The 13,521-nt window shown below is 40.4% G+C and overlaps 2 protein-coding genes across 3 annotated transcripts in view; both read right to left on the bottom strand.

Annotated features, from left to right (window-relative positions):
- Positions 1-13,521, bottom strand: part of LOC125886329 (hemicentin-2-like) — a 131,198-nt gene that overhangs the window by 60,470 nt on the left and 57,207 nt on the right. Inside the window, exon 6 of the mRNA XM_049572443.1 lies at positions 10,014-10,274. Coding sequence (XP_049428400.1) covers positions 10,014-10,274 — 261 coding nt within the window. The remainder of the gene's footprint in view (positions 1-10,013; positions 10,275-13,521) is intronic.
- Positions 1-13,521, bottom strand: part of LOC125886331 (B-cell receptor CD22-like) — a 28,242-nt gene that overhangs the window by 2,094 nt on the left and 12,627 nt on the right. The window contains exon 7 of one of the 2 annotated variants that reach the window (XM_049572447.1): positions 8,413-8,520. The exons of the other annotated variant lie outside the window; for it this stretch is intronic. The gene's annotated coding sequence lies outside the window, so the exon portion shown is untranslated. Of the gene's footprint in view, positions 1-8,412; positions 8,521-13,521 lie in introns of those variants that run through there. 2 annotated transcript variants of the gene reach the window in all.

The following is a 13,521-nucleotide window of genomic DNA, read 5'->3' as shown; positions in this document are numbered from 1 at the left end:
CAGAGCTGATGGAGGTGAAATAATAATTTCCGTCAGGGCCCTGAAGCAGTTTTTGGTTCTCCTTGTACCAGGTGTAAGTAGCTGCGGGGTTAGCATCACTGCTACAGGTCAGAGTCACTGAACTGCCCTCCACTATCTCAGCAGAGGGACTCACTGACACAGAGGGAGCACTCAGGGCACCTGGAGGAGAAAATACAAATACAGTGAACATTTATTTTCAAGATTAGTTCTCACAGTGTAACACATCTTAAATGGACAACAGTTCATACAAACTTTGTCCCTGGACCCTCTCACTCATACAAGGAAGAACTCTCCCCAAAAAACTTTAATGTGAAAAAAATTAAAGCAGCAACATAGGAGGGATTCCTCTCCCTGGATGGACAGACGTGCAATAGATGTGTGTTCTGAATGACCTAACATGATCAAATAACGGTAGACGATTCAGTTATCAAACATTATACGTAGAATGTCAATATATTTTATTTCATTTTTAATTAAACGAGTGTGAACAGGTGGATGAGGATGTACACATGCTTTCTAGAGATACGCCGCAAACCCCAATTCGCACACTCAAATTAAATTTTCGTTTGGACACAGCGTGCACTCAAAACTTTCACTTTAGTACAATACTGTAACATAAATGTTCTGAGTACACGAGACACAAAATAAATGTGTCACATGACCCTTGTATGACAGGAATTTTATGTCAGCTTAACATAAATTTCTTCTTTTGTTTGTTTGATAGTGTTGTGTCGTTTGCGAACGAATCGTTCAAAAGAATGAATCTGTTGAGTGAACGTACTGAACTGAATCACTTCCGGAACTGATTTGTTCAGTTCTCAGTTCAGTTGAGCTCAGCAGTGAGCATGCAGGCCAGGAGTGGAACTGCCGATTCGGTCCATGCGAACAATGAATCACTCGCGAGGCAGCCAGGGTGCAGGGAGGGACTACCTACCGCATGACGAATCACTCGGTGAACGGATCACTCGGTGAATGACGTAACCCCAATCCCTAAGCGATTCAAATCATTTCTTCTCAGCGATACACTTTCATAGGGACCGTTTTCTTCAAGCTAATGGCTAATGTAGCCAGGAGTCAAGCCACATGAACAGTCACACACCCACTGTTTTAACAGACTTAGTTTCCAGATAAAAAAACTTAAAACGTTAGGCTGGCCAGTAATGAGACTCACCAGTGCAGGACAGACGCAGCAGCAGCTCAGCTGTGTATCAGTTCAGTTAGTCAGACTATGTAGTACAGTCAGGGCTCCTCCTGCCAAGCACTGAACGAGTCGATGAACGAATCTTTTGAACGAATCTTTTTAATGAACTGATTCTAGTGATTCAGTAACATCAAAAGAACTGCTTTGCCCATCACTATTGTTTGAGTATTTAATTCTGTGTCACATTTTTCTTTTTGTTTTTATTTCACTGCTCGATAAAAATATTTTGTTTCTTTATTGCATAAATAAGACAAAGACATGGATTCGGAACCAGGAAGTGCTTTTTACTTAGCATAGCTTTAGATTAGACATTCTAACATTCTCATGGGTGGGAGGTCACTAAATGTGTTTCACACTTAACTCATGGTGCAAAATGTCTTTTACCGCAACATTATCTGTGACCTATTAGAGCCATTGTGAAATACATAAACATTAATCACTGCGTAATGGGTAACGTGAGTGATTCAGAACACATTTAAACACAGTTTTCTTTGGCTTATAGCTTTATGTCTCACAGCATGCTGGGAAATTCCACCCGTTTAGCCCCAACATGCCCAAATGTGTTAAGCGCGCAATGATAGTGTTGTTTATTGGCCTTAAACTAATTAGGCAACGTTGGCTTCATACATTTTAGTCAGATTAACTCAAAACTTGATGACTTAACACAAAAAGATTATGTCAGTCTCACAAGGGATGAGTTTTTGTGTCAAGTAAACATAAAGATTTTATATAATTTTGACAATCCTGGGCATTTGTGTAGACTTCACATTCAAATTTTGTGAGCATGGATTAAGGTTTACAGTGTACGTGCCCTGAGGCAGGACATCATCCATTGTGAAGCTGCGGCTTAGAAATAGAGTGGGTCGTCCACAAATCGGAAGATCAGCGGTTCAATCCCCGGCTCCTCCAGTGTGCATGTCAAAGTATCCTTGAGCAAGATACTGAACCCTAAATTGCTCCTGATGATGCTTCCATCTGTGTGTGAGTGTGTTTAAAAACTGAGTAGCAGGTGGCACCTTGTATGGTAGCCTCAGCCACCAGTGTGTGAATGGGTGAATGTGGCTCAAGGTGTAAAAAGTGCTCTGAGTGGTCAGATGACGAGAAAGGCGCTATACAAATGTAGGCCCATTTACCATTTAAGGTGAACAGGAATGTTTTTGAACCTGAAACCTTTAATGCAGTTTATTGACCAGGACAAGAGGAGAAATATAAATTCTCACAGCCTGTGCTTTTCTTGCCAAGTTTCCTCTCTGCTCACTCTGTGGTCAGGCTGCTGCTGAGTTAAATGTGAAAACCACAAAGAAACCCAGTGCACGGAGGTGGAGGAAACTGTTCACAGCAGTTATGGTTTAAATATAAGTTAGTCGATGACTGCTGTCAGCACGGAGCATGAAAGTACCACACTGAAGTCAGAGCATAAAAGAAATTAGCAGGGTGTGGTGCAGATGTATAATGATATAAGAGAAGTTTGGACGGTATAACTTGATTTCACCGTTAGACCAATATCCCTCCAAACAATCTCACAGTGATAAAAGTAGCTATAGATACAGAAGAAACTAATCGTCGGCCGCATGAGCTGTTGCTTCTTTGGCTTTAGAACAGATTTAACAGGGCAATATGTTTTCACAGGGTGTGTTAAATCTTTGAGGCCTGTTTGTAGCTAGAGTGCATAAATGTAAATGACAACTTTTACTGATTGTTTAGCTTTGAATATAGTTGAAAGGGATTAGCTCTGAAGATACATTTTGGACTCAAAATGGACTCATACTCACAGTGTAACATATTTTAAATGTACAACAGGATAAGAGGAGAAATATTAATTAGTAGAGTAGGTGCTTTTCTCTTCCTCTCTGCTCACTCTGTGGTCAGGCTGCTGCTGAGTTAGGTGTGAAAACTAAAAATAACTGCAGAGCACTGAGGCAGAGGAAACTTAACAGCAGGTAGAATAAAAGCCAATGATTGCTATCCTCTTGGTGCAGATGAATGATGATATCATAGGAGTTGAGACAGTATATGTGACCGCATGGTGAGATCAGTATCCCTCTAAAACACTTTACCATGATGAAAGTAGCTGCAGATGGAAACTAATCATGGGCCACTTGAGTTGTCGCCTCTGCAACCAGGGTCAGCTTTAGAACAGATTAAACAGGGCAATATGTTCTCACAGGCTGAGTTAAATCTTTCTGTTTGTAACTAGAATGTATAAATGTAAATGACAACTGTTACTCATTGTTTAGCTTTAAAATAAGTTGAAAGAAATTTGTGTTAAAGATAAATTCCTAGCTGAAAATGGTCATCTCTCTGTGGCAAATATTGTAGATGTGAAAAAAAGTGATTCAGTGGTCACCCACGGTTAGAGGCTCTCACCTGTGACTTTAAGGCTGGTTTGGCTGGTGGCATCACCGCTGTCTGTTATCACCATACATGTATAAACTCCCTCGTGTTCTACAGCAGTGTTGGTGATGAGCAGAGATACGTTCATGTTCCTGCCATTCCAGGACGGCTCAGCAAACATATAGCCCGGCTGCGGCTGCAGTTCAGTTTGCCCTCTGTGAAAAACCAGTAAGGGTCTCTCATCTCCCACCTTCCTCCAAGTGACCACTATGATTGTTACATCTGCTATGCCTTGTGTGGATTTGACAACACACTCCAGCAGTGACTGCTGGCCAATCTCTCCCACATTTTCAGCCATGCATTGTAGACTAATAAAAGCTGTAGAAGAAAATATTTTGTTATTAATTGATGAGAAGTTTCATCAGCAGCAAACAGCATTTTGTACCTTAATTCTCAGATTACGAAAGACCTTACCTTCATTTCCTTTGCTGATAGAGAGAGCAGTGAAAATTAAGAGAACACCGAATGAGGCTGTGTTCATTTCCCTGAAAGGACAAACAAACAATTCTTCATGTGAAGATCAGATAAAATGTAACAAACACAAGCATGTTTTAATTCACAGTGAATCTCTGACTGAGAATTAAAGTGCAGTGTGCAAAAGAAGTACATTTCCTTTGTCTTTTGATTAATAATATGCACAATAAGTCAAATACCTACAGTACAATAAAGTTCGGTTGTTCTCCAAACTATAAACTTCAAACAACAGAATGAGATTTCAAACCTGTTTCGCTGACAACAACCCACCGACACAAAAAACAACAGCATTCAGGACGAGAAAAGACAAACAGACACACAGTTCATCTCTATGTGCACTACAGGATGTCACACAGTCTGAAGGTGTAGGTTGGCAAGTGTTTTTTCTCTGATCGTACTGCGGTCATATCGCTTCCGGTTTGTTGAAATATGCTGAACACTGAGAAACGCACATATCCATTCATGTTAACCAAACATGAACACGTAATACCAGTGGTGTAGGGGTAGATGAAAAGGGTAGGGTAGGTTACAGAGGTAAAGAGGACATACTCTCTGTTGTTTTAGCTGATGAGATGAGATAATTTTTTTATTCGTCCCACAGCGGGGAAATTTGCACTATCAGAGGGATAGTGCACACAAGAAGCATCAGTAGAAAATACAGAACAAATGTATAAGTACATAAAATAAGTAGACTGTACAAAAACAAGCGCAGTATAATAAGCAAACAATATAAAAACACAAAGCAAAATAATGAAGAAGCATGAAAAAGAAGCAGAATATTATAAGAGACAGACTGAGTAGCTGATTTTACATTACTGACCAATGCAGTAACAACTAAAAGCAAAACATAATAATAAGGTGGGTATAGCCCATATACCTGTGTGTACAGTCCACTGCACTGTGTAACACACATAATCAAGTGGACTGGTAGGATCTGGACACATAATGGTGACACAAGAAACACCGTAAGAAACCTCGGAGTAACATTTGACCAAGATTTGTCTTTTAATTCTCATTTAAAACAAACTTTACGGACTGCATTTTTTCATCTGCGTAATATTGCGAAAATTAGGCCTATCCTGACCCCAAAAGATGCAGAAAAATTGGTCCACGCTTTTGTTACCTCAAGGCTGGATTACTGTAACTCTCTATTATCAGGTAGCTCTAGTAAGTCCTTAAAATGCTTCAGCTAATTCAGAATGCAGCAGCACGCGTACTAACAGGAACTAAGAAACGCGATCATATCTCTCCTGTTTTAGCTTCGCCGCACTGGCTCCCTGTAAAATCCAGAATGGAATTTAAAATCCTACTGTTAACTTATAAAGCTCTAAATGGTTAAGCTCCGTCATATCTTAGAGAGCTCATAGTGTCATATTATCCCACCAGAACACTGCGCTCTGAGAACACAGGGTTACTCGTGGTCCCTAAAGTCTCCAAAAGTAGATCAGGAGCCTTCAGCTATCAGGCTCCTCTCCTGTGGAATCATCTTCCTGTTATGGTCCGGGAGGCAGACACCGTCTCCACATTTAAGACTAGACTTAAGACTTTCCTCTTTGATAAAGCTTATAGTTAGGGCTGGCTCAGGCTTGCCCTGTACCAGCCCCTGTTAGGCTGACTTAGGCCTAGTCTGCCGGAGGACCCCTCTATAATACACCGGGCCCCTTTTCTCCTTCTCGCTCTGTCTCTCTCGTATTCTATTACTGCATCTTGCTAACTCGGCCATTCTGGATGTCACTAACTCGGCTTCTTCTCCGGAGCCTTTGTGCTCCACTGTCTCTCAGATTAACTCATATCACAGCGGTGCCTGGACAGCGTGACGTGTGTGGTTGTGCTGCTGCCGTGGTCCTGCCAGATGCCTCCTGCTGCTGCTGCCATCATTAGCCATTAGTCATACTTCTACTGTTATTATACACATATGACTATTGTCACACATGTATACTGCCAGATATTAATACATACTTTCAACATATTGTACCACAGTAGCCAGAATTCTAATTGTAATATTATTACTTTCAATAATGTTGTTGTAAGCTACTGTCATTACCGTCTGTCCTGCATATCTCTCTCTCTCTCTCTCTCTCTCTCTCTGTCTCATTGTGTCATATGGATTACTGTTAATTTATTATGCTGATCTGTTCTGTACGACATCTATTGCACGTCTGTCCGTCCTGGAAGAGGGATCCCTCCTCAGTTGCTCTTTCTGAGGTTTCTACTGTTTTTTTTTTCCCTGTTAAAGGGTTTTTTGGGGAGTTTTTCCTTATCTGCTGTGAGGGTCATAAGGACAGAGGGATGTCGTATGCTGTAAAGCCCTGTGAGGCAAATTGTGATTTGTGATATTGGGTTTTATAAATAAAATTGGTTGATTGATTGATTGATTGATTGATTGATAATAATGTTGAACAGAGGAAGTGGGTTTAATGAAAAAAAATTGGCTTGTTAAGGTGGTTCAGTTGGATAAACTGTGTGCAGAGAAGATCTACATTTAAAATGGGTTAAAAACACTAGAAATCAGTCATGTATGAGAGAAAATGTCCTTTTGTAATTTGTGTGAACTGACCCTTTAAAGCAGACAGTGGAGGGAGCACTCAGAGTGATGAAGCCTGAATGTGTCACACTGAAGCTTCCCCACTAGAGGACAGTGAAACATCACAGATACTGAATCAGCACCCTGAAACAACACTTTACCATCCATCACTGGTTGATGACTCAAATTTAAATTCACTCCTGGTTCTTTATTTTCACATTTCATAAGTGATCAGCCATATGCATTATAAGTCTTTTACCCAGGACATTTAATTTACTAAGCATTAGAGGTCCAGATGACGTTCAGGAAGTGTCAGCAGTTCACATTGGTTCTGATATAATGTAAAAGCAACAAACTCTTATTTTAACTCTACTTTTATATTGTTCCACAACACCTGCACAATCAGCCACTGGATGTCTATAATTGCCTTTTGATTTGCTCCAGCTTCAGTTACATAACCATATATTAGTACTTAACTCAGACAAAACCAAATGGATGCTGCTCACCAAGGCTATTCATTTTGAATCTCTCACTATTCACATCCATCCACACGGAGAGGGTCAAACAGTATGAACATCTTGGTATCTGGTTGGATGACAATCTTAATTTTAAGCAGCATATTTAAATTCTGACTGCCAAATTGAGGACAGCATTCTGTACAGAAATAAGAACGATTGTCCTTTTCTACAAAGAATTGTAGAATCTGTATTTTTGTGTGTTTTTGATTATGGGGATGTTATATATGGAGAAGCTGCTGCCTCTACACTAAAATCACCACATGTTGTACCACTCAGCCCTAAGGTTCATTCCAGGTGATTGTTACAGCACCCATCACTGCCACCTTCAGGCAAAGGCTGGCTGGCCACATTTGGCTGTGAGACGGGAACAACAATTTATGAAGCTTTGATGGAAATGCTTCCACCCCATATTTCATCACTCTGAACTCTGACCTCACATAATGTTGTTACTTGTTCACAGAACTGGTTGTTGCTTCACCCTCCCTTAATCAGAACTGAACTAGGAAGAATGTCACTCTCTTACAGTGCAGCTTATACGTGTAATAATCTGCAAAAGACCTTAAGCTTGGACACTCTGCCACCCTCGGAACAGTTTAAATGCCCTATTTCAGATTTTGTTTTAATTCAGTGTGAATGCTTTTACACTCAACAAGTAAGCCAAAGCAAAAGAACTTTGTCTTGATAGCTGGTAAATAAAATTATATTTTGAATAAGAAACAGAAAAGCTGGAATCGAAACACAAAATTTTCAAACCACTGAGTTATCAAACGGCTCCTTCACTTGTTGCAGAAGCTGACTCTTTATTTGAATCAGACACTTGGAAAATGTAACAGCTAGCAAAGTGTGCAGCTGCTGGGCTTCTTTTTGATTTTAATGTATGAAAATCAAAACTGTACATGGAGTAAAATGTGATAGTTTAAGCGATATTTCCACACTGATATTTCCATGTGGTACTACTTTGTTTCCGGGGCGGCACAGTGGTGTGGTGGTTAGCACTCTCGCCTCACAGCAAGAGGGTTGCTGGTTCGATCCCAGGTGTGGAGACCCTTCTGTGTGGAGTTTGCATGTTCTCCCCGTGTCAGCGTGGGTTCTCTCCGGGCACTCCGGCTTCCTCCCACAGTCCAAAGACATGCAGATTGGGGACTAGGTTAATTGTTAACTCTAAATTGTCCGTAGAATGTGTGAATGTGAGCGTGAATGGTTGTCTGTCTCTATGTGTCAGCCCTGCGATAGTCTGGCGACCTGTCCAGGGTGTACCCTGCCTCTCACCCGATGTCAGCTGGGATAGGCTCCAGCCCCCCCGCGACCCTCAAGAGGATGAAGCGGTTAGAAGATGAATGAACTACTTTGTTTCCATCAGGTGAGTCCCGCCTCTGGTTCAACTGCATCTGAAGACAATCACATAAAACTTGTGTAAAGTTATGGTTGGAACTGTGACTATAAATCTGAAGTGGGCCTGTTTTATTTGATGCAGGAGGCTCTAACCTGACTGGACTTCACACCAGGTCTTCCTGCTCCTCTGTGTCTTCTGTCTGTGCTGCAGCGTCTGAGACGTTCTCATACGCAGGACATGAGTCTAACTGATGGAGAGAGACCACAAAATGAGGCTTATTCATGAAACCTGCATATATTAAGAGTTTTATTTGATTTCATTGATTTGCTGAAAGTTTGTTTTGGCCAAATTCTTTACTGGTTCCTACTCAGCAAGTTGTGTTTTAAACATGAATTTGCTTCACATCTCCTTCATGTTCAAGTGTTTTTATGAGCCAAGTTATTATAACTGTGATATAGAGGAAGTTTTGTCAACAGGGCCTCTCTTTCTCTCTCACCTCTATCTCTACAGGTTTCTGTGGTTCAGCGGTGAAGCTCAGAGTTTTCTTCTTCCTGCATCCAGTCAAACTATGACAAATACAGAATTTAACATAATACAATTCATAACACTAAAATTAAAGGAGGTTGAAACTAAATAAAGAGCAGTGACTGAACTGATGGATTTTTATTGTCTTACCTCGTCCACAGACTCAGGAGAAGCAGAAGAGTCAGTGTCAAGACCATCAGAGTCAACCTGATGAAATTCAATATTGAATTACCTGGGAATATACACAGATATGTGATACAACTCATTAGTGGGATTATATCAATAAATCACCGTCTGTCAGTCAGTCAGTGTCATCCACCTCTGACATAATGGAGGCTTCTCCCTGAACACAGCTACAGAAAAACAATCTGGAAATGCAGCCAGGGAATTTTATTTTCTCTGTATGAATCAGGTCTGGTGCAGTAAACAGGTGTGTACAGGTGAATGTGGATAACTAACCTGCCACAACAGTCAGATGTAAGGTGGAGATATGACGTCCTCTTGTGTTCTGGGCTTCACAGTAATAATTCCCACTGTGTTCAGCTGTGACGTTAGAGATGGTGAAGATCTGTCCTGATGCTTTTGGTGAGTCTTCATCCTCCTTGTACCAGGTATAGTTAGCTGCTGGGTTAGCATCACTGCTACAGGTCAGAGTCACTGAACTGCCCTCCACTATCTCAGCAGAGGGACTCACTGACACAGAGGGAAGCTTTGGAGCATCTGGAGGAGATTTAGACAGACCGGTGTCAATCACATTAGATGGTGATGTTTGTATAAAATGTTAACATGGCTTTATCACGTGTTGCATTTTGGATTAAGGGCATGTCATTTCAAACAAAAACGTATGATTAGCTTTTTTAGAGTTATTGTTGTCTGTCAACCTACACAATAAACCACATTTAACAGTACATGTTACATCACTTCTCTGGAGATAATAAGTGCTCTGTAAGAAATAAACAACATGTGAACAAGGTGCACTGAAGGGTCACCAGGACACAAGAGTTGCTTATGCTTTGTACTTACACTGAACATCTACTGATAAAGACGATGAGGTGATCCATCCATACTGATTCTCAGACTCGCAGTAGTAGATTCCTCTGTCCTCAGAGCTGATGGAGGTGAAACGATAATTTCCTTCTGGTCCCTGAAGCAGTTTTTGGTTCTCCTTGTACCAGGTATAGTTAGCTGCTGGGTTAGCATCACTGCTACAGGTCAGAGTCACTGAACTGCCCTCCACTATCTCAGCAGAGGGACTCACTGACACAGAGGGAAGCTTTGGACCATCTGTAAAAGGTATATTACCAAAAGTGAGGATACATTTCTTTGGTGCTACATGTTGTGTTGAAATGGGTAATAACTACGTGTGTTGAAGCATCTGAAACTCATGAAGTTTTTTTGTGACTGAACTGTGACAAAGCTGGAGAAAGCAGGCATGGTTAGTGAGATTATATTGTATCTATTTTCAAATTTCCGAGCTGTAAGTTGCCGTTTAAATAAGCTGTTTTACTCACATGTTACAATAGATTATCAATCAAGTTCGCATTTTCCACAATCCAAAATCCAGGAAACAAAATACAACACATTTCCAAAAAGTTGGGACACTGTGTAAAATGTAAATAAAAACAGAATGCAATGACCTGAAAATCTTTTTTGACCTATATTCAATTGAATACAGTCCAAACAAGATATTTAACGTTCAAACTGATAAACTTTATTGTTTTTTTGTAAATATACACTGATTCTGAATTTGATGTCTGCAACAAGTTAGAAAAATGCTGGGACAGGGGCATGTTTACCACTGTGTTACATCACCTTTTCTTTGAGCAGCACTCAGTTAGCAGTTAGCGGATAGCTCCAAATAATACACTGCAAAAACGCAAAATCTTACCAAGAATATTTGTCTTATTTCTAGTCAAAATGTCTCATTTCTAGTCAAAAAAAATCTCATTACACTTAAAATAAGACTCATCACCTAAAAAGTTACTTGTTTTTAGGCAATTTTCACTTGTTTCAAGAAAATTTTCACTTGAAATAAGTAGAAAAATCTGTCAGTGGAGCAAGTTTTTTTTTCTTATTACAAGCAAAAAAAACTTGCTCCACTGACAGATTTTTCAGTCTTATTTTAAGTGTAATGAGATTTTTTTTGACTAGAAATGAGACATTTTGACTAGAAATAAGACAAATATTCTTGGTAAGATTTTGAGTTTTTGCAGTGTATGGGTTCAATCCCCGGCCGAGTCATAGCAAAGACTATAAAAATGGGACCCATTGCCTCCCTGCTTGGCACTCAGCATCATAGGTTGGAATTGGGGGGTTAGATCACCACATAATTCTCGAGCGCAGCACCGCTGCTGCTCACTGCTCCCTCAGGGGATGGGTCAAATGCGGAGAACAAACGAATCAGTGGAACTTTAACTTTAGGTGAAAAAGAATGTGCAAATCACTGCATTCTTTTTTTTATTTACGTCTCACAGAGTCCTAATGTTTTTGGAATTGGGGTTGTATATTTGGTAGGGGAGACTGGGGTAAGTTGAGCCAAAGGGTAAGTTGAGCCACCCCTTGTTGCTAGGAAACCGTAAATAAAATTGAGCATGTGACCAAATATGTAAGGGATAATGAATAATGAGCTGGTGAATACTGGGAAAATAACTCCCGACAGGGGAATAGAACCCCGACACACAGCGGAGGGGTTTCATTCCCCTGAAGGGAGTTATTTTCCCAGTATTCACCAGCTCATTATACATTATCAGTCTTACACGGCTAATTATCAGTTAAATAAATAATGTTGTCTGCCTCTGCGAAGTGCATTAAAACCGACCGGATTCGACAACTTTTGGTGAAAGTTTTGTACTCACCCAGGCTTAGTGGACTGAACCGAGGCATAAAACCAGCGTAAAATGTCATTAAGCATGACTGCCGAGTGTGTATTCAAATCCGTCTTCTTTTGTTTTTGGCAGAGAAAGTCCGTAGGTATTCTTTTTCTTCAGCGGCATCCGTTAAAATCAGCCACTTCTGTTTGTTTTTTCCCTCGGAAGTTGTTTGACAGCTGCAGTGTTGCAGGGCAGCATCCCTAGCAACGCTGGGCTACATAGCAACTGTGTGTAATGACCGTTGCTACTAGCAGCGGTCATTACACAGTAATATCAGACCGCAGAATGCCGCTACTGACCAATCAGAATACAGCATTTAATAGAGCCATGTAATAATTAGGAGCAAGGCATCATTTTATGGAGTCTGTTAAGGTAAGAACCACATGAGTTAAGTGGTAAGAAATTCATGTCCAAAAAAGCATTTTTCACTCATGAAAGTGAATTTAGTCTCTCATAAGTTTCATGGGGATTGTGTTTAGATCAAAATAGATCATTTTTAATTTGTTTTATACATCAATTGTGGTATCTATTAACTACAAAATGAGGTAGTACAGCTAGCATGAAAGTGCACCATTTTAGCTGTGGGGGCTAATAAAGTCAATATGGTAGCTATGGGGTAAGTTGAGCAATTTGAACAGGGGTAAGTTGAGCCGTAAGTTTCTGAGAAGAGGCAAAGCTGGATATGGTAAACCAAGCTTTACTTTCAAGGAGAAAGATGAGGGATTCTTCCCAAGAAGTGATGTAATTGCAAAACTCCCCAAACCTCAGAGTCCCAGTAGTTTGTATTCCCCTGCAACCTGGACAGGTGGGATATTGAGTAAAGGGGCAGGTGGGATATGGATGAAAGGAGGGAGGGGGGTGGATGGAACGAGAGTAAGATGGAGGGAGGAGTTTAGAGAGGATGAAGGAGGACATATAGAGGAAGGATGATGAGAGAATGAGAGTTTTGGTTCAGAATGCTCAAATGTGGTAATAAACAAGTTCAAATTATTATAATACCTTCATTTCCACAATTGGCCCTCCTGTTAGCAAGGACACCAAACTAGGATTCACATCTATTGATTTAGTTTAGTGTTTTCTTTACAAAAACACAGCTATTAAGGTTCTCTTGCTAAGCATACTTTGAGGCATTCTCAGGCCTATGTTAAAATGTTTTGAAGTTGTTATATGCAATAATAATTTTAAAAAAAGATTTGTACCTGTTTAATTGTGTATTATAAATAAAAATGCACATGGATTTGAAGAAGCGTCTTATTTAATTCAGTACAGACATGTATAACTGGAATATCTTAACCCAGGGAGGGAGGGAGAAAGGGGGAGGAGAGAAGGTGAGGTGGAAGGAGGGAGAGTGTTTCCCTGATGGATTACTTCTCTCCTCGATGGATTCTAAAAACACGTTACGGCTCGTAACTGCTGAATATCGCTCTGGACAGAAAGTAAGTCTGTTATTACACATGTAAAGTTCCTTTACATAGATTAAAAGTTTAAAAGCATTAAATGTAACAAACGAGTGCTTTTACACTCGTATGGGAGAAGAACACAGAGGGTTGATGATGGAGCTGAAGTCAGGTTTTTATTGTGAGAGCTGCTTCATTCAGGTTGTTGTTGACTCACTGGCACCTTAACTGTGGCGATATGCTGTTCAATACTCAGCCAATATG

Source organism: Epinephelus fuscoguttatus, linkage group LG3, assembly GCF_011397635.1.
Source record: "Epinephelus fuscoguttatus linkage group LG3, E.fuscoguttatus.final_Chr_v1".
Lineage (NCBI taxonomy): Eukaryota > Metazoa > Chordata > Actinopteri > Perciformes > Serranidae > Epinephelus > Epinephelus fuscoguttatus.
This window is presented reverse-complemented; position numbering and strand designations above follow the sequence as displayed.